At 52.1% G+C, this 27,401-nt stretch overlaps 1 protein-coding gene across 1 annotated transcript; it reads left to right on the top strand.

The window, feature by feature from the left end:
• Positions 1-797: 797 nt before the first annotated feature.
• LOC122379352 (proline-rich protein 12-like) lies at positions 798-27,358 on the top strand (the record flags this gene model as incomplete). The annotated part of the gene is made up of 11 exons (XM_043361487.1): positions 798-847; positions 1,030-1,196; positions 2,752-2,878; positions 15,870-16,026; positions 16,250-16,282; positions 18,182-18,317; positions 18,653-18,828; positions 19,167-19,358; positions 25,677-25,928; positions 26,212-26,297; positions 26,403-27,358. Coding segments are annotated over exons 1-11 (2,332 nt in total), but the record flags the coding sequence as incomplete, so codon positions are not given.
• Between the last annotated feature and the right edge of the window lie 43 nt (positions 27,359-27,401).

The raw sequence follows: 27,401 nt of genomic DNA on the forward strand, positions 1-27,401 counted from the left end.
GACCCTCTTCGCCAGTGGCGGGTGGGCCCTGCCAAATGAGCGTGGCTCTACGACACATAAGACCTCATGGGTTGGTGCTGTGCACCTCAGAAGCCCGGTGGTGACGCCGTATGCCGGCTTGGTTTCTTAAGGATTAGCGTGGGACCTCCGGGGCCTGCATAGAGTTTGCATGAGCTAGTATGTAATCTCAGAGGCCTGTATGTAATGTGTACACAGTCATGGGTGGAGAATGTTTGAAAAAGTTACCCCGGCCGGCGACCGATAGTCGCGGGAAGACGATATACTCACGTTGTTCTCAACGGTCATCATCAAACCCCTATTCTGACGCATGGAATAGGATGCTGTGTTTGCTCAAGGATGAGCGTTGTATCCGACACCGTATTATTCATAACATTTTTGGATTGATCGAAAAGGCAATTTCCTTTTAAATTATTATTTCTTTTTGCTTAAACTTGCAATTTCACACCGAACCCAAACCAAACCATATGCCATTTTGAGTACCTAAATGTTGCGTTTTCAGCTTTTTATTGTCGTTGGATACCCGCGCGCGGCGCGGCCGAATCGGGCATGACTGTTGAGCAGGTTGCGATGAAATATGGAGCCCCCTGCGAAGAATAACGCAGTATCAAAGCCAGCTACGAATAGGGGAGGTCCTGGAGGATACCCCCAGGTCAGGCAAGTCACGTCCTGTGAAAACGTGACTGCCGTGTCTCAGGTCATCCAGGACAAGCAACGGATCGGGCGAGAAAATGTGTTCAATCGTCTTCATTAACGCCGGTGAGAAGATGAATAGGACGATGTATGAGCGTCTTCTTGCCAGTGACGTCATCCCATGGATCCTGAAGAGGTATCCGGAAGTCAAATTCGTTATCCAGCAGGACATAGCACCCGCAAACAACACAATTTCCATCCAGCACAAGCAAACGGAGGAGCTCGGGGGAGAAGTCCATTGCTGTTTTATGGAGATATTTTCCCCTCTAGTCACCCGACCTGAAACCCCTCAACTAAAGCATCTAGAGCGTATTGCAGGAGGAGGTCTAGGGAGTGGTCCCATCCCAATCTGGAGGCCCTGAAGACGCATATCGTGAAGACGTGGGAGACGAAGGACCCCGCCAATGTCATCAAGAGATGCAAGTCTTTCTGCCTCCGTGTGGAGAAGGTCATCGCCTCGATCGCCTCTGAGGGAGTGATCGAAAGTATCCGGTTTGATCCGGGGTATTTAAACACCACCACCCGGTTGAGTGAGGTTGACGCCGAGCACCGAGCCGGCGCGAGTCAACCCGCACCCACATAGGGCTATCGGCGGGCCCTGCCACCCGTGGGCCGTGGGGGGGGGGGGCGGCTTTCGCCCCCCCCAAGATCTCTGAAAGTTATCGATCGATTTTCAGAACTCAAACGGCGTTCGATAACCCCACCGGGAATTATAATTCGACCCAATTTCATTGACCTCGGTCCAACTGATGATGTGACAGGTCGGTTCAAAGGTCGCATTTTTCACCGTTTACAGGCATTCTAAGAAATTTGTTGTACAATCGAGTGGAAGGCATGCTATTGAAAATCATCGTGAGAGACTTGACACATATTTTGCCATTTGAGGTCACTGATAGGTACCAGGTCAGGTCACAGAGGTCAGGTCACTGAGGGTCACTATATGAACTAGTGTCGTGTGATGCATGTTTTATGGTCCATTTTACATGGCAAATACGATAGTGTGGGTTAGGCGACCATTAAGGCCAGTTAAGGTTGCATTCTGGTGAAGATAAGATCAAGATCAGTTCAAATAATGTCCAATTTTAAAGTTGACCTTCTGCGTGTAAAACGTTGTTTTGACACCAGCTATGTAGTTTTATTGGGAGCTTTCGAGAGCACTTCGGCTCCCTTCTTCAGCCAAGTCTTCTTGACCTTCTGCATAAAATGGGTATTGATTCGATGCAGCTTGTCACGTGGAGTCTAATGGTGGTCTTTTTTGCGCTACGTGGTATAGAATAGCTAAAAGACCTGTTTGAAAAATTTGACGTCATCAATTTTGAAGTTTTTTTTTCGCCATAGCTTGGTCAAAAAAGAGGTATTAATCTCAAATTTGGTGTGTTGATGGAAGACGACAGGGGCTATAACATATTCCGTTTTTTTCTCGAAATTCTATTTTTTTGCATATGTCAAAAAAAACTTTAATTATGTTTAGGGGTAAAAATAAAAAATCCAATATAACATTTTTATAAGCCCTGGTAATTCTACATATTTCATGTCAAGAACATTTTTCTGTATCTTCAAAGCTGTAGGCCGGATGCTCTTCCCGCGAAACCTTTTTTGGTCGAAAATGGCAGAACATGACGTGTTTTTGACGTCATTTGTGGTCAACCTATCGTAGCCTTTTGAAAAAAATCACAATGTGTAAAATTGATGCTGAAAGGGGTCCTGAAAGTTTGGTTACGTTTGCTGATTGCTGTAGTTCACGAGATATCTACGGAAAAGGACAGGTGAGGGGGCGTTTCGGCCCTCCCCCACGGGGCGCGGGTTAATATTTGTGCCGGGCCAAAGCTGTCAAATTGACATTTGAAAAGGGCGTTTGATGCACCATAGTGTGCGTGCGTTGGGCACTCATGTCTAGGTCATGAGCTATCGTCTGCAGTAGCAGGTCAGTAGACAGTCACGTCAGTAGCCTTTGTTTTATGAGCTAACGCAGGCCGGATGTCTCACCAAGTCACCGGGCGCCGGGTGCCGATAGCTGACCGTCGTGTGCCTCCTCCGCAGCCAAAGTGCAGCAGCGGCTGCCGCTGTTCTACCTGGCCAACGATGTCATCCAGTACAGCAAGAGGAAGAACCTGGAGTTCGTGCCGTCCTTCCAGACGGTGCTGGAGGGCGCCATGCCGCTGGTCAGGTGAGTCAGACGCTACGGTCCGACCCGCCTCCGACCGGCTCTGACGGGTCACTTTGACATAAAAAAATATCCATTTTGCAAAACCCACACTCGCAGCGCAGACTTTCAACTTTTATAATTTACCTAGCTCCAAGCCCCGTGTCCGATCCCAGATGGGTAATTGCAGGGCAGACTCGTCATAATTGTGTTTACGCTATTAGAAGCTAGTCACCTGATTCAAATTAAAGGGAAACTATCACCTTTTTCATTTTTATAAGATTGCACAATTCGAATTTTAGAAGTCGTTCTGTGCAGGTTTCAGACTTACCGGATTCTTCAAACACGATCTTTCGATAAATGATTCCAGAGTCGCTTGCGAGTCTAAAATAGTACGTGCGAAAAGCCTTCATCACCATTTTCATGATGGCCGACGGCGAAATTGTCACCTTGAATGGCGCACTTCATACATCTATCACGCAATTTCCGAAGGCAAGTTACAACGTTATTTTTTCAATATAAGCCTCACGCCCGTTCCACATTTAAAGAAAAAGGCAAAAATGATGCCAACACACAACCAAATACCTTCGTACCATACCCGAACGTTGAATCTCGTCAACCCGGCTTTGTTTACCTACTTTTGCGGCATATCGATTCGCCGGGTCCTAAGCCGGGAATTCCGGCGCCAACGTTGAGTGAATGGTACTAATGTTTACTAATCTCCAAAACTTGTCCAAAGCCACAGCATCGGCGAATTGATTTCTGCTTTCTTTTTGCAAAATGAAAAATGCGAAACGCCAATGGTTTTTGAAAATAATTTAACTGGTAATACATTCAGAATTTTCATAACCTAGGATGATATTATTATGTTGATATTCGGTCAAATCGTAAATTAACTTTTATTTGAAGTTTCGTAGAGAAGCTCCGATTTCACGCGATTCAAATATAGTGATAGTTGAGGAATCTGGTGGGTTTTGACGTTAAAATAGTACAAGAAGTAGGTGAAATCCCAATTTCAACATTAAATTGCTCGTGACTCAGACCGAATTTCGAAAATCTGATTTCAGTTTCGTAAAGTGGGGTGCCGATTCTACCAAATATCAAATTTTGTATTTTAGCTGACAATTTACCTTTAACGAATTCGTTGTACCGTATACTTTTTTCTCGAATATCTTTACACTCAGATTGATAAACCCATGACTTGTTGGGCTCTGACTGTTCCTGCATCAAGAATGGGATTTCTGGTTCCTGATAATTGATTCTCTTCGGGCCTTGGAGAATGACGATCCAATGAGGTAGTCAGTTCATTGCAGCCCTCCCCCTCCCCAGACCCAGCCCTTAGGATAAGTTTTTTCGATGCAACATTATGGAAGTTACACAATACAGGGTGTCTCAAAAGTTCGTTCACAGGTACCAGCCATGCTTTTTTGTCAATAATTCTGAATCAACAGGAAATTAACAGTCGAAATTTTCATGGGCATTGGTGACAACCTTCCTCAAGCAGTCTCATTGTTTTCAAGTGCATTCGACCCTTCATGAGCTCACAAAAAGGGTTCACCTCTGACCATGGGTCAGGCACGAAAATGTAGGTTGCAAAGTCGGGTATGTTGTGAAACTCTCTGTTTCATGAGTAATGGGAATGGTTAAGTCGGAAATGATACATGGCTAAGTGTCGGCGAGGATGAGCGCAACATGATGATCATCTCATAAAAACGGTTGCTAAAATTTTTGAAGGACGAAACCATGCGAGACTAACGGCGTTTTGAACGACCCTCGCACGACAGCAGACTCGTGTTCCGGAAAGCAGCTGAAAATGCGGTCATAACTATTGAAAACTGGCAAGAAGGTCACAGACAGAGGTTACCCATTTTCAAAAAGTGCAGGTCATTGTAAAATAAAGACAAATTATAATTTAAAATTGTTAATAATATCTATAACGCTAATTTTTGGGGACAATAACACAAAAATCGTCAATGCCAAGGACACCTGACCCTCCAAAAGTGTCAGTTATTGTAAAATTTTATCTAACGAAGTTTCAAGAGGCAGATCTGCAGCGAATAATTTTCATTTAAACACAAAATCCCGATAAAACCACACGATGGACAGGTTTGGGCCGTTTACAAAGCAGAACATCTCCCGAGGAAAACACTCCGCAACCGAGCGAAGGTCTTGGCATGGGGAATGACGAGCGCTTAGAATTTGCAAAATTTGCACAATGTGTCTGAGAAACAGACGTCCGACACATTCTGCTACCATATGACGCGAAAAATTTACTCCTGGCACTTCCCGTTTGTTCAGGACTGGGGTCGTTTTGAAAAGGAAAATGGCGCTTGGGATGTCGGCGCCAGTCATTCATGAAGGAGTTAGCGCCAGAGAATGCCTACAAAATACTCAAGAATGGTGTCGATGCAAGCTGTCGGCTTTCAGGGAAAATCAGATGTTGCCGGGGAGCTAGTCAAAACTAAATCCGACGCAGAAACTGCAGGGGATTCCCCTGCAAGAGCTTGAAAGCTGGTAACCTTTTATCAGCCTCCGGCAGCTGACGGAGCAACAAAAATCGGTATGGGCAAATATTTTTGGAGATACAGCAAAGGGGTTGGTTTCCAACCTTCTTAATCAGTTGTCAAAGCATGCATATTTGTCTAGTGTACACACAGACACCAAAACCTTATACTTTTGGCCGGTTCTTATATGCTTTATTGGCATGGGAAATGTGTGAACGAACTTTTGAGACACCCTGTACACATGTGTTGCAAATGCCACATACCCAACAAATATTACATACGGGGCATATAAATATTACATTTCACGTCAAATGGAACAAAAATCGACTGTTTTGCACTTCACCATCAGCGATTTCATTATAAATGTGTGAGCGAGTTCCTGTGTCGCTCTGGACATTATATTGACTTTTTTCGAACATTCTGACAACAGGTCTTCTAAATATAGGGCATCAAATTTTTACAAAATGTCGCATCTTCATATTTTTGAGCGACCATAACTTTGGTTGTACTTGTTTGATTTAAATGAAATAAACCATACTCTTTAGGTGATTTCTTAAACATTTGTTTAGCATTGCACGTACTTAAATATGTGACCTCGAAATGTGCTTAACTCTGTCCTTAAGCACAAAAATAGAAATAGCAAAAAAACACCCCACCTTCGATTTAGCTCATATTCATATATTTTATTTTGTACCATATTCTTAACCCGCGCCCCGTAGGCGGACCCTACCACCCGTAGGGGGGGGGGGACGTTTCGGCCCCACCAAAGATCTCGGAAATATACCGGCCGATTTTCAAAATTCAAACGGCGTTCGATAGCTCCATCGGGGAACTACCTTGTGACCAAATTTCATTGACCTAGGTCAGTTCTGCTCATCGTCGTGATGGAAGCCTTTTCCGTAAGTTCGTACTTACGCAGTGACTTCAGTGCACCAGTTTGTCGATAATGTAAGGTATAAGGAATCAGGTTCGATGATATAATTCGAGCTTAAATTTATGTCAATATTTTTCGTAGACTTCACAATGAATTGGAGGGGCCAGGCACTCGGCAGTAACGCCCCAACGCAGGGATTTTTTTCACACACCAACACGGACTGTCTTTCAAGGTCCCGCGCGGTTGCGTGATGTTGCTGCATGAAAACGGTGTTTGCTGCTAAAGTTATCAATGGCTCACTCAGCTCACTCTAATTTTTTTCACAGATAGTTAGGAACATGGTGACGGACATTATATGTAAAAATTAGCCAAATCGAAGGTGGTGTGTTTTTTTTGCTATTTATAGTTAACTGTTTTAATTCAAGGTCAAATAAATTTCAAGGTCACTTCATTTTGATTTTATAATTAAAGATTACAGCCTTATCAATTGCCTACGAAACCCTGTTAGTATCATTTCGATGCCAGAAAAGGAACCAGAGTTATAGGCATTTATAGACATTTATAGACATTTATAGGAACCAGAGTTATAGCCTGTCCCGTAGCTCAGTTGGTAGAGCAGTGGACTCCCCGCGGCTCCCGAGGGAGCGCACCCCGTAGCCGGGTGCAGTGAGTACTTTGGGGATGGGTGGCCTGTCCTCTGGACGGGCTCAGCCCCGGCGACTCACTAGGGTGCCTGCCCAGACCAATGTCACCCCCTAATTCCTATCATCCTTCCGGCTCTGAAATGGTCTTGTCGGACCGAAAGAGCCTAACCCAACAAAACAAACAAACAAACAAATACAGACGGCATCACTCGCTGGCCGCGCGCCGGGTCTCGAGGGGCCGGTGACGGCACTGTCGCCGCCGTTGGTCGCGGTGACACGGGCGGCGGGAAAGTCACCGGACCTGCACCATAGTGCGGTGAATGGTTGGACCTTCGCCGGCAGTAACTGTTTTTCTATATAACCTTCGCGCTAGCAAAGACCGATGTTAGTGGTTTCGGGACTGTATTGTCATATTGCATTGGTCTTTGGGTGAGGGTCCAAAATGCCCACACTTGAACATACAGTCCGATACACATATACACCGCATAACATGTAGGTGTACACTGTACATAACAGTCGTGCAGCAACGCATGAACCGACAGTATAAAGGTGTAGGTAGAACAAACAATGATAACAACGCATTACTAGCATTCGTTGCATTAATAGTGTGATACTGAGGCGAAGGCGGTGGGCGGTGTTGATCTCCGAACCCAACGAGGTTTGAGGAAAAAGTGACCGCTCCCCGCGGCGGCCGCCGCCGAGCGCTCATAGGTCCCGCCCGACCCCTGGCGGCGGCTCCCCGCTAAACCGCTGCCGCATTTGGTAACTTCGCTGCCGCGCCGGATACATAGAAAAACATTTTGCGTTCGGAACGCAAAATTACATTTCTATATAACCTTCGCGCTAGCAAAGACCGATGTTAGTGGTTTCGGGACTGTATTGTCATATTGCATTGGTCTTTGGGTGAGGGTCCAAAATGCCCATAACCCCCACCCGAATCCGCGAAGGAAAAATTGAAATGAACCTGAGATATATGTATTGCAGTAAGGCACGTATACAGCCAGCAATACGCAGCGCATTCTCGACGGACCGGGAACCGGGGACAAAACCAATCGACTGACCAACCTAACCACAGGTGGCAAAAAAAAATCTGAACAAAACCAACTTGAACCCTATCCCACATGAGCACCACAATAACGCTGGCCACAGGCCAAACCGCTGGGATCTCCTCGCGGCTACTCGTGTATTGCCCTTTTTGGCAAGCATAGGACCACCTCGGGCTCACTGGCACTTGTGGCCAGACCGCGAGGGAGTCTGTGCGCTCAACTTAATAACTACGGCACTGCGGCCGACCCTGATAGCCCCTCGGGCTCACTGGCATTTGCGGCCAGACCGCGAGGGGACTCTGCGCGCTAAACTTAACAACTAACGGCACTGCGGCCGACCCTGATAGCCCCTCGGGCTCACTGGCACTTGCGGCCAGACCGCGAGGGGACTCTGTGCGCGTAACTTAATAACTAACAGCATTGCGGCCGACCCTGATAGCCCTCGGAAGCCCCTCGGGCTCACTGGCACAGGGCCAGACCGCGAGGGACCCCTTGCGGAGAATGGAGGCACCGCTCGCCCTAACGACGCCCTTGAGCTTCCTTGCCACCCTGGCTCACCGTCCGGACCGCTTAAAGTCCAACAAGGGCCCCTTATCGATACGAAACGGCAGAGAACACAGCACAGACTGAGGCTCCGCCCGCGCGGGCCGACTGCCGTGTCTAAACCGTGCGATCAGCCGGAGTGGTACCGAGCAGTGATACCGAGCGCCGGACGTAACGGCGCATAGCCGTCACTGACGTCCAGCGGCCGGCTTGAGCCAGCTGCATCTCCGACATCCCCAGTGCCGCTCCGTGCGATGCACCGCCGATCCGGAAACAGTGACCGGAAAGGCGAGCCGGGTCAAGCCTGGCGATCCGTCCCGCCTGCTTGATGATACGAGTGAGCATGCGGGACGTGAACGGCCGTCTCTGCCCATCGATGAATAGCACCTCCCCGGCGGGGCTGTTGCCTCGCACGGCCAGAAAATTGGCCATAGCGGCTACTGGACAGATTGAGACGTCCGGTCGGGCGACCAGCCATATATGTGAAGGGTCCACCGATGTTTTGGAAGAGGGTATAACTACTTCCATCCGACCGGCCCTGATGTGAACATTGCCAACGCGAATGGTATGGCGCCCATCTGACCCGAGAGACACTTCGCTCGGCCGAAGCATGGCGAAAAAGGCCAATGAGAAGGCCGCGCGAGCGGCGGCCCGGCCAAGGGATCCAGCGGGACACTGTCCAGCGCCGCAGACAACCGCTTTAATTCGCCGATGGAGACGGCCAGCCGCCGGTCTTGTCCCGGCCGTAGCCGTTTGGCGCCAGCCAAGAGGGTGTGAATTCGGAAGTCTGACGTGGGATTCTCCAAGCCGCGTATGCGGTGGCCGTACGCAATAGCAGAGGCGGCACTGGCGAGGGTGGCGGAGCTGCAACCAGCCTCAAACCGGGCACCCAGGAAATCAGCCAGCTCGCTGACGGACATGGGAAAAACGTTGACTGATGTGCGGCGAGTGAACAGCTGCACTTGGGCCCAGACGCGCCGATATGCTTCGGCCGTTGACGGTGCTAGCGCCGCAGCAGTCAGCGCGGAGACGGCGTGCTGATGCCGAAGGCCGACCAGTCCCATGCTGTCGGCCGGGCATGAGCCGCCGGTCGCCTCTTCCGGAACTCCTGGACCAGACCCCGAGAGAGGGCGTCAGCAGCACAGTTCGTGATACCAGGGACGTGGCTAGCACTAACTAAAATGTCATTCAAAACCACCGTTACGAACAACTTACGTATCCAAATCATAATAGCCGGGGAGCGGGAAGATTGTGAATTGATGCATTTTACAACAGCAGCATTGTCTGAGCGGATTTGCACACAGCGGTGGGCAAACACGGACCGCCATACATAGATGGCTACCACCACTGCAATGAGCTCTTTGACCGCGATATCCAGCTGCTTGAGCTCCTGTGGCCACGTGCCTATGAGCCAGGCGGAGCCGCATATTGCACCGAGCCCGTATGCGCCGGAAGCGTCAGTCTCAAGACGGAGGAGAGGGCCGGAGCGCCAGCGTCGGCCAACAAGCATGGAACGCCCGTTGAAGTGAGACAGGAAATCGAGCCATGCACGCATGTCCAGCCGAGCCGCACGGTTGATAGAAACACGGTGGTGCGGCCGGCGGACGCCTATGCACAGGTCTGACAGACGCCGAAGGAAGGGCCTACCCAGCGGCACCGCTATGCACGCGAAGTTGAGCCGCCCGATAAATGCCTGCACTTCTCGAAGCCGTGCTTTCTTGCGCCGAAGCAGCAGGTTGAGCTCGGCAATAGTACGGGCGACCTTGTCCGGGGGGAGCCGCAGCTCGTTCGTGGCCACGTCGAGCTCGACGCCGAGGAAGCATAGCGACTGGCAAGGATCCACCGTCTTGTCGGGACGGAGGGGCACACATAGCTGGCGGCATAGTTCCTTAAAGGCCGTATTACACTGCCGAATTTTGCCACGACTCTGTCGCCGAATCACGTCGTGTAGGAAATCGGCGAACAGTTCACCGACAGAGGCGAACAGTTCGCCGACAAAGCCCGATTTGCAGAAAACGGGTGGGGGGCCCCCCTAATCGTGCGCGGGTCGAAGCTGATCCATGGTTCGGCGAACATCGCGAATGAATGGCGAATCTGTTGCGAATAGTCGGCGATACCTTGGCAACAAGTCGGCGCACGCAGCGACATGTCGGCGGCGACTCGGCGACTGTTTGGCGACCATGTTCGTTTATTATAAGTTCGGCGAACGGCCACGAAATTTTCATTTTTCATGAAATATTCGTGGCGGTCGTGACGAACCGTAAAAGTCGCGCGGTGGACACCGACTGGTCTGCGAAATGCCAAGACCGTGGAAGAAAGATACCGAATCGGTCCGCGACATAGGATGACTTGCATATTCGTGCACATTCGTGTACCGAAATTCGGCAGTGTAACAAGGGCTTAACCCGCGCACCGACGGGGGTCTGCGCCAACTTCGCACCGACGGGGGGGGGGGCGGATGACCGCCCCCTCCCTGAGATCTCGAGAACGAAGCAAGCTAGCGACAAGCGGTAAACGGCATCGGATACGCACGGCCAAGATCTACAATTTTTACTAAGGTCATTTTCAGGTCAGGTCAAAGATGACGTCACAGGGGTCGAAAAAGTCAAAATGGCGGCGCTAGATATGGAGAGAGTTTTTCTCGAATAACTTTCGAATTAGTCAAGATAGGAACAAACTAAGGGCATCATCGTGATCCTCTCGTCAATCCGCATCGAATGATATATATGTTGACCTCGAAAGGTCAAGGTCAAAGGTTGACCTCAGGTCACGTGACCTCGAGGTCATCATGTATATCATTCGATGCGTCTTGACGAGCTGAACACAATGAGACCATCCACGCGTCTGTATCTTGTTCCTGTACGGAGTTATTGGCCAAAAACCTTTGGTGACCTTTGATGACGTCACATGACCTCACAGCTGCCCAACAGCAATACAGACCTCAAGGTAGTGAAGGTTGATCGTATATGAAGTCATGTATGGTATATGGGGCCATTCCGACCCGTTTTAGTGGTAAAAACAGGGAGTTGATTTTTCCCCCATTGACTTATAATGGGGAGGTCGCGAAATTGACCTGACCTTAGGTCACCGATATCAATTCCGAGATATACAAATTGTAGCTACTAATGACCTAATAACATCCTGCGACTTTCAAAGGCCTCCGACATCTACTGTAGCTCTGGCACGTTGACAAAGTTGCAAAAAAGTGACTTGAGGTTGGGTCATTCAAAGTGACCTGGTGACCTGACCTTAAAAGGTAGGAGGTTCAAACTTGCACACCATGTGTAAAATTGGTGAGGTTATAGTCATACCAAATTTCGCGGCGCTACGCGCCGCGGTTTTCCCGCTATTCGCGAAAAACCTCAGGGGGGGGGGGCGGATATCCCCCCCCGTCGGTGCGCGGGTTAAAACCCGCCAGATATGTTGCACAGGCAGCTTGAGACTCACCAATGAATAGGAAATCATCCAGCACAGACACGATGGGGCCCGCTTGGAAATGTGTCTGAGCCATCCACACCAGCGCGTCACTGAAGCATTGGAAGATGCTGGAGCTTGAACTGCAGCCCATTGGCAGCGCTAGATCGACAAAAGCGGCGTCTCTCCAGCGGAACCCGAGCAGGGGGCAGTCTGACAGGCTGACCGGAATCATGCGAAAGGCGCTCGCTATGTCAGTTTTTGCCAGGTAAGGAGATTGAAATTGACTGATAAGCTGTACAGCCTGATCGATGGAGCCATAGCTCACAGCAGTGCGCTCTCGAGGGATATAATCATTGACTGAGTTGCCGAACGGAAAGGACAAGTGATGAATGACACGATAGGTGCCAGGCGATTTTTTCGGAATGAGCCCAATCGGCGAAAATTTCCGGATCCACGGGGATGGAAGAGGAAACGGACCCGCAATACGACCAGCTTCGCGTTCTGACTCAATGTAGCGCTCAATGACCTGCGGTGCCTCCTCACAAGATCGCAAATTTATCACACAATCCCCGACTGGGACCGCCTCGCAACCGAGCGAGAAGCCAGTTACGAACCCTTGGACTAGCCGGGCGGCTATAGCAGGATCATAACCCAGCAGCAAGTCCTGGAGTACGTCATGGGGGACCCGCGGCTGAAAGGATCGCGCCACTTGTCGCAGACTATTTACGCTCGGACTTGGCTGCGACGCCGCGGCCGGCGGGGCCCCGCCTGTAGCTGGAGCGCCGGCACGCGTGCCCGGGGTGGGGCCCGCGACAGATACGGCACCTGTGCAGCCAAGTGCAATTGTCGCGGCGGCATCCGTTGGGGCTGTTAAAGCCGTAGCAGACTCGAAATGTTTGCCCCCCGCCGTTGGCGCGCGCCGGTGCTGGCGGAGCCCTCGCCGCTCCCCCGATGCCCTGTCCCATGGCGCTGAGCCATAGAGCCGAGTTTGGGGCGGTTACCCCCCCAGGGATAGGCCTGAGGGGCCAGCTCCCTGGCGCGCCGGAATCTCTCGTCGAATTCCCGCCATGCATTGCCGAGCCCAGGCACCTGGAGCATGCTCACCTGCTGCATATGTTTGATTATCCCACCGGCGTCGGCAGGGTGAGCAGTGAGATAGACTCCCGCAAAGCGCAGGAATGCTGTCACCCAGCCGCTGAAAGACGTGATGGCTCGCGTTGTACGTCTCGGGCGAAGTCGCCCATCTATCAGGTCAAACGTGGTCGACTCCTCGCCGTCGGAAAAATGGAGTAGTGTGCCGAGGTCCACAAACTTATGGGCGACAATGGCATTCCGGGTAGTGGCAGGTATGGTGAGGTCGATCCCTAACTCATTCATGCCTGGCGCCATGCCGCCCGGCAGCGGCGGCGCGTGTGGCGGCGGGTTGGCGTTCTCGTCTGCGTCGTTGGCGTCCATTGCGGGGAGGACGTCCATTGCCTGCTGCGTGTGGTCGGGGCTCATGCTGATGGACGATGGGCCCGCCATCCCCGGTAAAGTGGCGCGGAGGGCGTCTTGTACTAGCTGCGTCACCAGCCCGCGTAGCTCGCCCGCCCCCGCCGAGTCCTGCAGAGCGGTATTCCCAGCCACGGGTCGGTCGGAAGTCGTAGCCGCTGCAGCCGTTGCCGAAGCCGAAGCCGCCCTCCTGCCGCGCGCGGAAGAAGTACGTCCGCCGCGCACAGACGACGCCCGCCTGCTGCCAGCCGTCTCCTCTCGGCCGGGAGCTGCGGTTGGCTGCCTGCGTTGTGCTGAAACAGCTGGCCTGCCGCGCGCCGAGGTGGCCGGTCTACCACGCCTCGAAGTCGCCGGCCTTTCGCGCGGCGACGCTCGCGGGCTGCTGCGCGTTGTGGCGGCCGGCGTGACGTCTGCTGTGGCCGACCTTCGACGCGTCGATGTTGCCAGCGTGCCGCTGGGTGCGGACGAGGCCGACCGTCGGCCGCGCATCTGTCTGCGCAGCTCTGCGCCTTGCCCGTCCATGGCGGGCTCCCGCCTCCGCATGAAAGAGAAAGAGAACATGGGCACCTTGTAAGCGGCCAGTGCTGCAGCCGTTGGCTCACGCGAGATGGGGAGGAAGCAGTGTTGGGGGGGGGGGGGAGGGGGAGTGGCCGGCCTTGGTCACCTATGAACATTCAGCGTGCAGTCATCAGTGCAATGTCTCGTTTACATATCGCGAGGGACACTGATATTATAATCGCGAATATAATAACAACCTATAACTGATGCAAAAGGTACAATGCCGTATTAGTGTCGTGACGAATAAATCCTGTCGTAGGCAGCAGGGTTGTGCTTGACTCATGAGTCGAGTCAGAAATTTGACTCAACTCTGACTAAAATGGGTCAGGTTTGAGTCGAGTCGGATAAAATGTTGAGCTGGTGAGTTGAGTCAGAGTTGAGTCGGACAAAAATATTAAGGTGTTGAGTTGAGTCAGAGTTGAGTCAGTAAAATAACTTTTAACATTGAGTTGAGTCAAAAACATTTAGGAACATGAGTCAGCTGACTCATCTTTTTAGAAACAATATATAGGTATAAGCTTTTCATTCTCCCCCGCCTAACAACTTAGGCCTGGCCCTGTTGCCGGATTTTTTCACCCCCCCCCCTCCGCTCAACAATTTTTTCATCTGAGTCAATTTTGAGTCAACACACTTGACTCAACAAAAATTTGAGTCAAGTTTGAGTCAACTCATATTTTCATTGAGCCGCTTGAGTCATGAGTCGAGTCAAGGGAAAAAATCAGGTCCTTGTTTGAGTCAGAGTTGAGTCAGGGCTTTCTGAAGTTGAATGATGAGTCGAGTCGGCAAATTTTTTTGAGTCGAGCACAACCCTGGTAGGCAGTCAAAAATTGCGAGATATAATTTCGGTTATCGATACACTCTACTATATATTCCGTGCCAATGCTGAGCGGCATGCCAACGACAGAGCGCGCCAAAGAACTCACCTGCAAAATTCAAACTGAGACAGGTACAAACAAAGACCTTTCACAAACACGACATCACTAACACAGGAGGCCAGCAGAAGCAGCAGAAGTCGCAGAAGACGCTGCTCGCCACGTTGGAAAAGCTAGTGCGCCACTTTTGCCAACGTGAAAGGCTGCCACATCGGGAAATACTCGGGATGGATGTTACAATAAACAGCATATTCAATTCAAGAATCACAATATTAAAGCTCCTAGGGTGGAGACGTAGGACGACTTTTCAGTTTGTTTAAAACCTGTGCAAATCGCGTGCTACAAAAATTGAGTTTATTGCGACATCGTCCGATGTCACTATAAATGTTTTCTTTTTCTGCACCAATCTCACTAAATCCACCCATTTTAATTTATTGTAACAAAAAATGTTACAATAAATTTGAAACATTGGAAAAGTTGGTTTATTGTTACAAAATGATGCAATAAAAGGGACAACACGAACGATTTTAAAGTCGGTCACAAATTTTACGAACCACGCAACAAGAAATAACAACCGCAAATATAGAAAGTAAGTTTGGCTGGCTAATATTTTTTTGCATATCAACAATTTTTTTTTTAGCGTAACTGGAGAAGCTCTTGCCCAACATTTTGATATTAGAATAACCGCCGCTGGTGATTTTTTTTTTCGTTAGTTTAACTGGCCTAAGCACCATTTTACGGATACACTTTAATGCACAATCGATTGTCGCATTTCAAGACGATGCTACGATTGTAGTTATAATATGGACAAATATCGTGTCGATAGTTCATGAACCTCCGCGAATCAAACTATGAAAACATTTACATTAAAGGCGCCTTTGATGTAAATGTTTTCATAGTATGATTCGTGGAGGTTCATGAACTCTCGACACAATGATGCTACGAATTGCAGTCACTTTATTGCCTTTTGGCGCCGTATTGAGTTGGAACCACCACAGCTAATGAGCGCCATTTCTCAGTCCTCTGCGACTAACACTGACCGCTGGCTCACTGCCCCTCCCCACAGGGACGAGAAGCTGCGTCCGGCCATCACGCGCATCCTGAACATCTGGGACGAGCGCGGCATATTCGAGCCGGCATTCACGTCCACGCTGCGCAACGTGGTCAGCAACGTCACCAAGGCGGACACCAAGGAGAACGCCCAGATCCTCTCCGACTTCAGGGTAAGAACGCCCAGATCCTCTCCGACTTCAGGGTAAGAACGCCCAGATCCTCTCCGACTTCAGGGTAAGAACGCCCAGATCCTCCACGACTTCAGGGTAAGAACGCGCAGATCCTCTCCGACTTCAGGGTAAGAACGCCCAGATCCTCTCCGATTTCAGGGTAAGAACGCCCAGATCCTCCACGACTTCAGGGTAAGAACGCCCAGATCCTCTCCGATTTCAGGGTAAGAACGCCCAGATCCTCCACGACTTCAGGGTAAGAACGCCCAGATCCTCTCCGACGTCAGGGTAAGAACGCTTAAATCTGGTCCAACTTCAGGCCGTAGATCATATCCGGCTTCAGGGTGATGACACCCATATCCTAGCATTCTTTTGAGTGAGAAATGAGCGCGTCGAGGCCCTCTCCGACTTCAGGGTGGGTACCTACGCCGGGCTGCGCACTCCTGTGGCTGAGGGCCACGTCGTGACCGAGGGCGCCGCATACGCTATTGATTTTTCATAGCTCTGATTATAATATGCATCCATTTCCATATTCATCAGCTTTTATTCATGTACTCGTATGAATACATATAGCGCATAATTGTATGTCCAATACCGGCGTACCTGATGTAGATTTGGTTTCATTTACTGTCATGCGGATTACAGAGAATGTGTACCATGATGGTTACATAAGATAGCTATCAGTTAACCCGCGCCCCGTTGGGGTCTTCCGAGCAACGCGCCCTGTTGGGTGTGTGGGGGGGGGGGGCATTATGCCCCCCCCTAAGATCACGAGAGCCACGCAACATAGCGACAAACAGCAAACGGTGTTGGATAGCCCAAACGGGGAACTACATTTTGACCCAATTTCATTGACCTCGGTCAAACCGATAGCGTCACAGATCAGGTCAAAGGTCGAATTTTCACAGTTTACAGGCATTTCAAGAAATGTGCTGTAAAATCAAGTAAAATGCATGTCATTGAAAATCATCGATGGCCGATGGGGAATTGTTCGTCAAACACATATTTTGCTATTTGAGGTCACTGATGCCAGGTCAGGTCACTGAGGGTCACAATATGAAAATATCATGTGATGCATGTTTTATGGTCAATTTTACATGACAAATGCGATTATGTGGGTCAGGCAGCCTTTAGGGTCAGTTTAGATTATGTTCTGGTGAAGGTCAGGTCAAGGTCAGGTCAAATTAGGCCAAATTTCAAAGTTGATTTTTTGCATAAAATGGGCATCGATTTGATGCAGCTCGTCACGGGGAGTTCAATGCTGTTCTTTGATTTGCGCTACGTGGTCTAGAATTGCTAAAAATTGTGTTATAAAATTTGACGTCATCAATTGATCAGTTTTTCGCTATAGCTTGGCCATGGATGATTATTATCTCATCCATGGCTTGGCCAAAAAGGAGGTATTGATCTCAACTTTGGTATGTAGATAGAAGAGCGCAGGGACTATCACATATATTCCGGTTTTCGAAATTCGAAAAACTTGTTTTTTTGCGTTTTTCTAAAAAAAATCAACTTATTTATTTTTATGGATCAGTACCAAAATTTTGAAAATCCGAGATAGCAGTTTTGTAGTGCCGTCTTTTCTCTGCATGACCATGTAAAGAACTTTGAAATTGCTTTGTGAGCGTTTCAAGATTTCTTGTGTTTTGCTCATTTTTGCTCGACCATGACCTCAGTTTGACCTCAATAACTCCTGACCTAAGGTGACCTAAGACTTGAAATTTTGTGTGAAGGTGTCGATGCCCGGGAAGGTACTGAAAATTTGGCTTGCTATTCAGGAAAAACCACGGGGGGGGGGGGGCAAATTGCCCCCCGGGGGGATTGTCACCGCCCCTAACGGGGCGAGGGTTAATTCAGAAAACCATATGACAAACTATATCAGTCGTTAGTCGGAACCTAGCTGCATGTCATCCGGCCACCTGTACAGTGTACACCTGTACGCATGTTTCCATGCGACCGATACAATGGATCTTGAAGTACTCTACCATTTTTAGAGTACTTCGAGAAATGCGATAATGCTCTATTTGTTTCAACACTAGGATTACGACCCCTTCTGCTAAAATGATAGGTTGTATACTATGTAGTGGCCATGCTTGGCGCCGCCGCGGGTCGATGTGCGCCGTTGTGACGTGGTCTGGCGCCCCGCTGCCGACAGACGAGCGATCTCATCAACCACGTGCGGCAAGTGGAGACAAGCGAGAAGGAGACAGATCAGCTGCTCAAGGCCATCAACGATGGCGAGTTCCACGTCTCCGACACGGCGCTCGACGAGCTGCGCAACAACATCAAATGTGAGCGAACAGCCCCAGCGGGGCGCCCCCAGCGTCAGGTGTGAGAGTGGGACGAGGAGCGCTCGTATTGCCGCTGCTGGACTTTGCGTCCCTGGTTCAGGCTGGGCCTTTTTTTTGTTACTAATCGTGCGGCCTGCAACTAAGGTGGCGTTATCGAGGGTAAGTCCTGCACGACCTTGGGGAAAAAACGTTACTCTCTTTGCCAGCCACACGTTGTTTTTCAATTTCCCTTTCACGGCGCCTCGGAGCGCCAGTAACCTCCCTCGGCCGGTGACGGTTCGGGGGAGCCGGAAGGCGGTCCTCTAACGCCCCGCCCTGTCTCTCTGCGTCGGCAGCCCGCTCGCAGTCGAAGCTGTTCGTCAGTGAGCTGGAGGAGGGTGTGCGCGCCGTGGAGCGGTACGTGTCAGCGCTGGACCGAGAGATCCAGCAGCGCGCCGAGCTCATCGAGCAGCTGGAGCGCAGCGAAATCTTCTACGAGACGCAGCGCACCGACGCCAAAGTGGTGGCCGTGGTACGTGCACACGCGCCTACCGGGGTGGTAAGGGTGAATGAGGAGGGGACGGGAGGATGAAACTGGCTGTACGACAGGATTTGATGAGTCTAATCACCGACAGATAGTATGAATGAGCAATGAGCATGCCATGATTGTTGTGTCGTTGGCTGTAGATGACGGCCTACAGTTATCCCGCTGAGGAGTTTATTTGTATCGGCTTTGTTTTCTTATTGCCTGCCTGCTCATGTGTATGGTGAAAGCTGTAACAAAAGTAACTGTTGTAATATTTTTGTTTCCATTCCGTTGTGCTCTCTCGGTGCTATGTCCGCCAGTTGACGGTTCGTTTCTGGCGGCAGGCGTACAAGAACTTCAGTAAGCGTGTTCGCGATGTGCGCCGTAAGCTGGAGGAGCTGGTGCCCGAGCTGCCGGATGTGTCGCCCGTGCCGTCGCCGGACGTGAACGCGCCGTCTCCGACCAACTCGGACGACGGGCTGCAGCTGCCCGATGACGGTATGGGTGCCGGAGACCGACCAGGACCGACCCGGCTAGTGACGAGGCGGGTCTCATACGGTCCGGGACGGGTCTCATACGGTCCGGGGCGGGTTTCATGCGGTCTCATAAAGGTCCGGGGCGGGGTAGGTCTAACACGGGCCACTGGGGCTCCTGTGGGCATGGGGAGACTAAGACAGTCTGCTGCATGATTGTCTGCGCTCTTCTCTGGATTTTAACTGTCAACTACCTAAAGACATTTTGTGGAATAATATTCTTAACATGTTCTTATGCCTTTCCCACCTTAACCATTTTTTTTGCAAATTAATGAATAATTGAGGCCGTTTCTTGTTACATAACGAACTGCACGTATTGTCGGGATATTTGCCAGCATATTTATAGTCATGCATCAGTGATGCCTGGATGTGTCAAATATCACCTGCCTTAAACATTCCGTCGTGTGCTGTAAACTAGCTAGTTGCTCTAGTTGCTATGGATTTCTGGAAGCATCTCGATGCTTTGCTCTGCCCCCTGTGTACCAATTTAACTGCATTCTAATGTTTCCTTAGAACGGATGAGCCTTGTTGGAACGTTAGTTTCAGTGGTTTTATTAGTGGCAACAATCATTGCAACAACAACAATCATTGCCTGTCCCGTAGCTCAGTTGGTAGAGCATCGGACTCCCGGTAGTGAGAGCCCGGGTTCGAGACGTTCCGGCGCTCGATATTTGAGACTCCTGACGGGGATGGTCTGCGGTTGGTGGGAGCAGCCGCAGCCAGTTGAAGTCAGTTGAGTGGGACAGGCCGTGTCCGGCTTTGAAGGACACGTTAAAAACTTTGGTTGGCATCTAAATTCTCCCGTTACCCGGATTGCGCGATCGGACAGAAGGGGTCGGGGTCTACGCAACAAGCTCTGCTTAGCGTTGACTCCGGCTCTGTCAATCCGTCCATTCAAACATTCGAGTTAATTTTTTTTTTTTTAAATCCTTGTATTTTGATAAGGGTCGCATTTCTAACCACGGCTCAGTTCCTATCTGCTTGTGTTCCGCCTAACCAGTTAGTACCATGCTGATGTTTTGGTGCTGGTATTGTTATTTATTAGTTTTTTTTTTTTTGCTTCGACTGCCTACCTTCTCACGCTACGTATGTGAAGCACACCCTTCCTCCGCTCTTGGTGGTAGAACGCCTGCAATTGGCAGTCACTAACTGGTCTGCGTGTGTGTGTGTGTGTTTGTTTTTGGTGTCGGGTGTGCCTGTCCGGTGTCTATGGTGTGTCGAATGTGTCTCTCCGTGCCTCTCCGTGTGTCTCTGTGCGTCTCTGTCTCTGTGTGTCGGGCGTGCCACACCAGACCCGGACCCACCGTCAGCAGCGGCAGCCGACGCTAGCGGGCCCGACCCGCGCTCCGAGATCGAGCGCCTGCTGGGCAGCTGGACGGGCGGCGGCTCCGGCGGCCTCTCCTCCACTGATCCGGTGAGTGGCCGGCCGCGGCGACGGGGTCGGTGCACTCCGGTACCGCTCTCAGTGGGGTATCTATCTATCTATCTGTTTGGGTTTGGGTTTGGGTATCTATCATGTATCTGTTTGATCATTTTGTGGTTTATTTAATGGTGAGTTTAATCGTTAGTGAGTGGAGCTTTACTTGGTATTCTTCTGCCGAAAGTCGCTTGCCAGTTGTCAATATTTAGCAAACTAGCATTGTATTAGGGTAAAATGTGCATCATCGATTTCGTCATTTTCATGCCATCGCTGTTCGGTCTCCATACTGTTCAGTCGTCAGGCTGTGGCGCTGGCTGGCCGCTGCTATTCCATTACCCTGCTATTCCATTACCTGGCTGCTAAAAGACGATCAGTAAAAGACAGGTTGTCATTTTCCTAGCCGCCGTGCTGATGTTTTATCTGCTGGACGGAGTGGGCTGCCGTCGGTAACCGGTTGACGGCTGGCTCGGATGGAGTTGTATCCATGGGTACGCGAACAGCAGTGGGAGGCAGCCCGACAGGCCTGTCAGTGCACTGTTTTTTTTTTTTTTTTTTTGGTTAGGCCCTTTCGGTCCAATGAGACCATTTCAGAGCCGGAGGGATAATAGGATATAGGGGGAGACATTGGTCTGGGCAGGCACCCTAGTGAGTCGCCGGGGCTGGGCCCGTCCAGAGGACAGGCCACCCAGCCCCAAGGCACTCACTGCACCCGGCTACGGGGTGCGCTCCCTCGGGAGCAGCGGTGCCGCTCCAAGGGAGCAGCCCGCATGAGATAAAGTTGCCTGTCCAGGCCGGAGGGGGGTTGCGGCGTGGAGGAGAAGGATTTCAGTATCCTGAGGATAGAAGCAGGGAACGGTAAGTGCACTGGTCCGACTAGTGTCGTCAAATGGACAGTCGTTATGGTGACCGATTAACCCTCGCCCGCACATGGGGGGGGGGGTTGCCACCCCCCCCCCCAGGTAGTCTTTCTGCTCTGCACTCAACATTTTTAGAGCTAGAAGGCTGATTTTTCGTATAGCTGCTCGTCTATCCTTTCTTGATGTCCTCTGAAAATTTCAAGTTTCTGTGATTTTTGGTTTCGGAGATATGACCTTGTTTTTCAGGTCATGTCATGACCCGAATGGCCAATTCTCAACATCTTGCGCTTGCCATGGGCCTTGTGAGCTTTTGACACCCTGATTTCGGCCTTTTTTGCCAGTCTTACCTCCCACCTATCATGGAACATGTTGTTCGACGATGTACAGGGGTCAAGGTCAGGGTCAAGGTCAACCTAGGTCATCTAAGATAGTTGCGTTTTAGGCAAGCTGAATTTACTTTTTGTGAAGTTTTTTGACTGCATTTTTGGTAAAAGCTTCTCAGATCATGATTTCATGTAATATGGACCCAAAAACAATCGGTGCACACATCAGTATACACACAGACACACACAGACATACAAACACATATAATTGACCTTGACCTAACTTGACCTGAAATGACCTCAGCAGCAAAATTCTGGTCGGGTAGTGTGACAAAGAGGTTCTAGCTGGCTTGGCACCAGAAAACAGCATCGTCATCGGTATTTGATAAGCAGCGCACTTGATATCCAACGGTGACCCAAAACAGCAATATTTTTTAGTTTGACCTGACCTGGAAGGTCAATGACTGACCTGAGAAGGTAAAACTGGGTATCATTGGATTCGTCTCTTCCCAAAGAATCTTTTTGGTCTTTACTGCTAAGCTCTATCTCCAACAGGAACGAAATGGCGCGGGGGGGGTGGCAACCCCCCCCCCCCCATGTGCGTTCTAGGATGGGAAAATGGCATGTGCGGGCGAGGGTTAACGTAATCGGTCTTATAGCATGGCTATTATATATACAATGCTATATTACAAGACTTTGAAGAAAATGGTGCTTCTGATGCACCTTATATCTTTCAGTGATATATTTCAAATTTGATGGTATCTTGCATTTTATTTTGCATTTTATTGGCATTCAGATGGAACAATTTCAATTTGGCCCGGCAAGAACATCACAATTTATTGTTCGATTTTTCAAGTCTCGAGCCTCCAAGTCACGTGATTGTTTTTGACACTTCTGGAAAATGAATGAACCGAACCAGTTTAGAAAGTGCATTTTAACGGGCAAAAAGCGTATCTAGTGTGCCAACAGATATGATGATGCATAATGCAGTATCAAGACACGTTTGGTGATTTATCCTGCTATGATTAATAGGTAGCGACATGTGATCAAGACCAGTGTCCAAGACGCTACCGAGAAATGGGAGAGCATTGGGAACGGAAGCAAGATTGACAAATCGGTGAACTTCTACGAAACTCGACTACGACCACGATCTGCATGAAGTCGTGCACTCATCAGCTTTCCTTTTGTCAAATTTTCATTTCTTAGGGCCCCGGTGATATCCTCATACTTATCCTTCTTGCCAGGCTGCAGATGTGCGCAGCGCCAACTGGGCAGCAGCTGCACTCGCAGTCCTGCACAATCCTATCACAACGTCCCGTATCCTATCCGTATCCTTGCCATAGTATTTAACGCATCACCTCATAATCACCTCAACTGAAAAGCCACGATGCTTGTGGATGTTGTTGTATGTATAAATAAATGGCTTCTGGCCGGAGCTGGCCGCATTAAGTCCAGGACACGCTTTCAGTGGAAGGCTTCCAAAACAAATAACAGACTAATGTATTTTCACATCCATGATCAAAGGTAATAACAATTTTTCGAAATGCTGTATCCAGCTGCGCAACATAATATTATCGTCACTCCACACACCGTCACCGCGTCACTTCGCCTCCCTCCTCCTGGCCTCTACCCTCCACCATGTCCCAGCTCAGCCGTCCGCGTGGCTGCCGAGTCCAATCGCGTGGCAGCGCTGCTGGCGGTCCCGCCCCGCCACCGCGAGGGTAGGGGAGCGCGTATCGTGCTACTGTCGGCCAGCGCGGTTCGCCACTTGCCGTGCGCCAGGGCAGTGCACTTGGCACCATATCGCCAGTGAAAACTCCTTCAGCGGCGTGTCTCTCTCGGGCCCTGTAGCAGAGAATAGGCAGTGGCGTCTCGAACGCTGGCGGCAGAGCACTCTCTCACTTTAGAGTCATCCATTAAGAACCAGCTGTCGGCGGGATGATTGAAGCTGCACGCTGTTTAGTGGCCGCAATCTTGAGTGCCGTTGTGCTCTACCACGCCATAGAGGTCGTAGACCAGCCTGTACTTGTTGAGGTGCGACCCAACTGACGCAGATCGAGGTCCCGCAGGGGGAAGGTCACCTGAGCGTGATTCTGGCGCGCAGTGCCGCCTGCGAAACTGAACCTCTTCAGGTGGAGGATGACAATAGGTGGAACTCACCAGAGGACTTCCAAATGTTTATGAATGTCAAAACTGCCGACGGTCAATACATGCAGTGAAGCACCTGCCATACAGCGTCGGACATTTTGATGCATAACATGCATTTGTACATTGTTCTCTTTTTACCTCTAACTACGCGGTATCCCCTAGCATGATGCTGTTAATTGTAAAAATTGCCGCGAAAAGTTTAGCTTTAGCGGAAAAAATCATGTGCTGAACTGAGTGACTGTTCATTGGTAAAACTTGGGAAAGAAGCTGTGAAAAAGAAAACTAGCGATTTAGTTTAATTTAGCGAAAACTGTTTAATCGTAATAATCGGTGTATGTTGAAGACGGTTCAACCCAAGCGCTGATGGTTGCCGGTGTTTCTGAGCATTTTTTTTTTATCATGGTCACTTTATCAATTAATCATGACCATCATGGTGAAATCATGATGACCCAGTCTATATCATTGAACAAATGGTCATTTTTATGTTCACTGTGGCTTGCTGTGGCTGGTTGCTAGTTGAGGCTGTGAACGTGTTTCATGCAGACGCATCTTTCTATGCTGCTGTGCTCGGTCTCAGACCCTCTTCGTCAGACGTCCATATCGGTTGTCCCGCCGGTCAATGAGGCTGAGCTGGCCGGCCCAGCGGTCTGTGCCGCCTCCCTCCTGACACCTCTACCCCGTCTGTCCGGTCAATGAGGCTGAGCTGGCCGGCCCAGCGGTCTGTGCCGCCTCCCTCCTGACACCCCCACCCCGTCTGTCCGGTCAATGAGGCTGAGCTGGCCGGCCCAGCGGTCTGTGCCGCCTCCCTCCTGACACCCCTACCCCGTCTGTCCGGTCAATGAGGCTGAGCTGGCCGGCCCAGCGGTCTGTGCCGCCTCCCTCCTGACACCCCTACCCCATCTGTCCGGTCAATGAGGCTGAGCTGGCCGGCCCAGCGGTCTGTGCCGCCTCCCTCCTGACACCCCTACCCCGTCTGTCCGGTCAATGAGGCTGAGCTGGCCGGCCCAGCGGTCTGTGCCGCCTCCCTCCTGACACCCCTACCCCGTCTGTCCGGTCAATGAGGCTGAGCTGGCCGGCCCAGCGGTCTGTGCCGCCGCCCTCCTGACACCCCTACCCCGTCTGTCCGGTCAATGAGGCTGAGCTGGCCGGCCCAGCGGTCTGTGCCGCCTCCCTCCTGACACCCCTACCCCGTCTGTCCGGTCAATGAGGCTGAGCTGGCCGGCCCAGCGGTCTGTGCCGCCGCCCTCCTGACACCCCTACCCCGTCTGTCCGGTCAATGAGGCTGAGCTGGCCGGCCCAGCGGTCTGTGCCGCCGCCCTCCTGACACCCCTACCCCGTCTGTCCGGTCAATGAGGCTGAGCTGGCCGGCCCAGCGGTCTGTGCCGCCTCCCTCCTGACACCCCTACCCCGTCTGTCCGGTCAATGAGGCTGAGCTGGCCGGCCCAGCGGTCTTTGCCGCCTCCCTCCTGACACCCCTACCCCGTCTGTCCGGTCAATGAGGCTGAGCTGGCCGGCCCAGCGGTCTGTGCCGCCTCCCTCCTGACACCCCTACCCCGTCTGTCCGGGCCGGCAGCCGACCGTCGTGGCCGAGGACGGCGCCGAGTTCCCAGCGGCCAGCTCCGGCTCGTTTCTCGGTATGGGCTCCTCGTTCCCGGCGAATCTGGCGGCCGAGCTGCTGGGCCGCTCGGCCGACACGCCGCCGCCTGTGCCGCCGCCGCCCCCTCCGCAGCTCTCCGAGCAGTCAGCCATCGCCGTGGTGACGGGCGTGCAGCAGGGCGGCACCGTCTCCTCCCAGAACACCCCGCTGGCCGACGACAACGACTTCGTGAGTGGCGGCCGCCGGGGCAGTTGACGCGCTCTAAGCTTTAATAAACAAACAGGGGCACCCCGATGATTGCTAGGGAGGAAGAGTCATTCTTAACTTTGCATTACTTGACTCGTTTCTGCATTTGTCTTTTAGTTACTCCAATTGCTTCTGGTATGCTAAAAAGTAAAGCCTTTGAGGGTTTTCGCATAAGCTATTATCTAACAGTACGTGTCCGTTAAGTTCCTCTGCGAGTGATGTCCACTGACGCGGCACCACGGTGCGCGCGCCCGTCATGTTCCAGGATGAGGACACGTACGAGTCGGGCGCCAGCGGCGGCGGCGGCGCTGCCAGCCAGCCGCTCTCAGACCTGATGCGGCTCATCGGCCGGCAGCTGCAGCCGCCGCCGGCGGCCGCCCCCGCCGCCGCCGCCGCCGCCACCCACATCCCGGGCCTGGACCTGACGCGCCCGCCGCCGGCGCTGCCCGACGTCAGCCAGCCGCCGCCGCCGGTGGGCGCCGAACTGTGGCCGAACCGGCCGCCGCCGGCTCTGCACGCCGACCACCCATGGCAGGAGGACGCAGTGGACGCGCCCTGCTCGCCGCCGCCCTTTGAGAAAGGTAACAGCGCCTATAATTCGCAGATTGACCTGCCCCCCGCGTTTAAGGCGGTGGACGAGGCTCGTCTGCCGTTCTCGACGGACACGGACCACCGGGTGCTGCCGACTGTGCCGCCGCCGGCGCCGGCGCCGGTGCCACCGCCCGCCGACCTGGACCTCCGCCAGCCGCCGCCGGTCCCCGTCCCGGCGCCCGTCACCGCGCCACCCACTGCCACTGCCAGCACCAGCTCCGACCACGGCGCCTGGGACAAGAGCGTCGACGACTTCATCTCGCAGGTGACGGAGGACCGCGACTACCGGCGCCGCGCCGACGCCGACTACCGGCCGCCGCCGACCGACCTGCCCGCCGGCGACGACCACGACTCGCACGACATGGACATCTCGGACGGGGAGCGTGAGGGCGCCGCCGGCCGGCGCGCCTCGGGCGGGGGTACACCGGGCCGCGCCGCCAGACGCCACTCGAGCGGCACACCGGGCCGCGGTGAGCGCGCCCGGCCGGCGGCTGACTCTCCGCCGCCGGCCTCCGTGTCGCCGCTGCCCAGCGGGGACGAGGGCAGCCGGCGCGAGCCCGAGCTGGTCGACCTGGAGGACGAGCTGCCGGAGGTGACTGCTGGCCTCACCGAGTCGCTGGAGGCCGTGGACGACCCGAGCGTCTCCAGCTGGTCGTCGAGCGCCGACTCGCCAGAGCCGGCCGGCGGCAGCAGCGGGCACCGCTCCCGACACCGCAGCGGCGAGAAACGCAAAAAGCGCCACCGCCGGGACAGCGGCGGACGCCGGCGAAAGAAGGAGCGTCGCACGTCGCGCTCGCAGCGCCGCGAGCGGCGCTCTTCGGGCGATCGGCGGCGCCGCTCCCGCAGCGACGACCGCTCCGAGCG

This window comes from Amphibalanus amphitrite, unplaced genomic scaffold (genome assembly GCF_019059575.1).
Source record: "Amphibalanus amphitrite isolate SeventyFive unplaced genomic scaffold, NRLGWU_Aamphi_draft 000076F_arrow, whole genome shotgun sequence".
Lineage (NCBI taxonomy): Eukaryota > Metazoa > Arthropoda > Thecostraca > Balanomorpha > Balanidae > Amphibalanus > Amphibalanus amphitrite.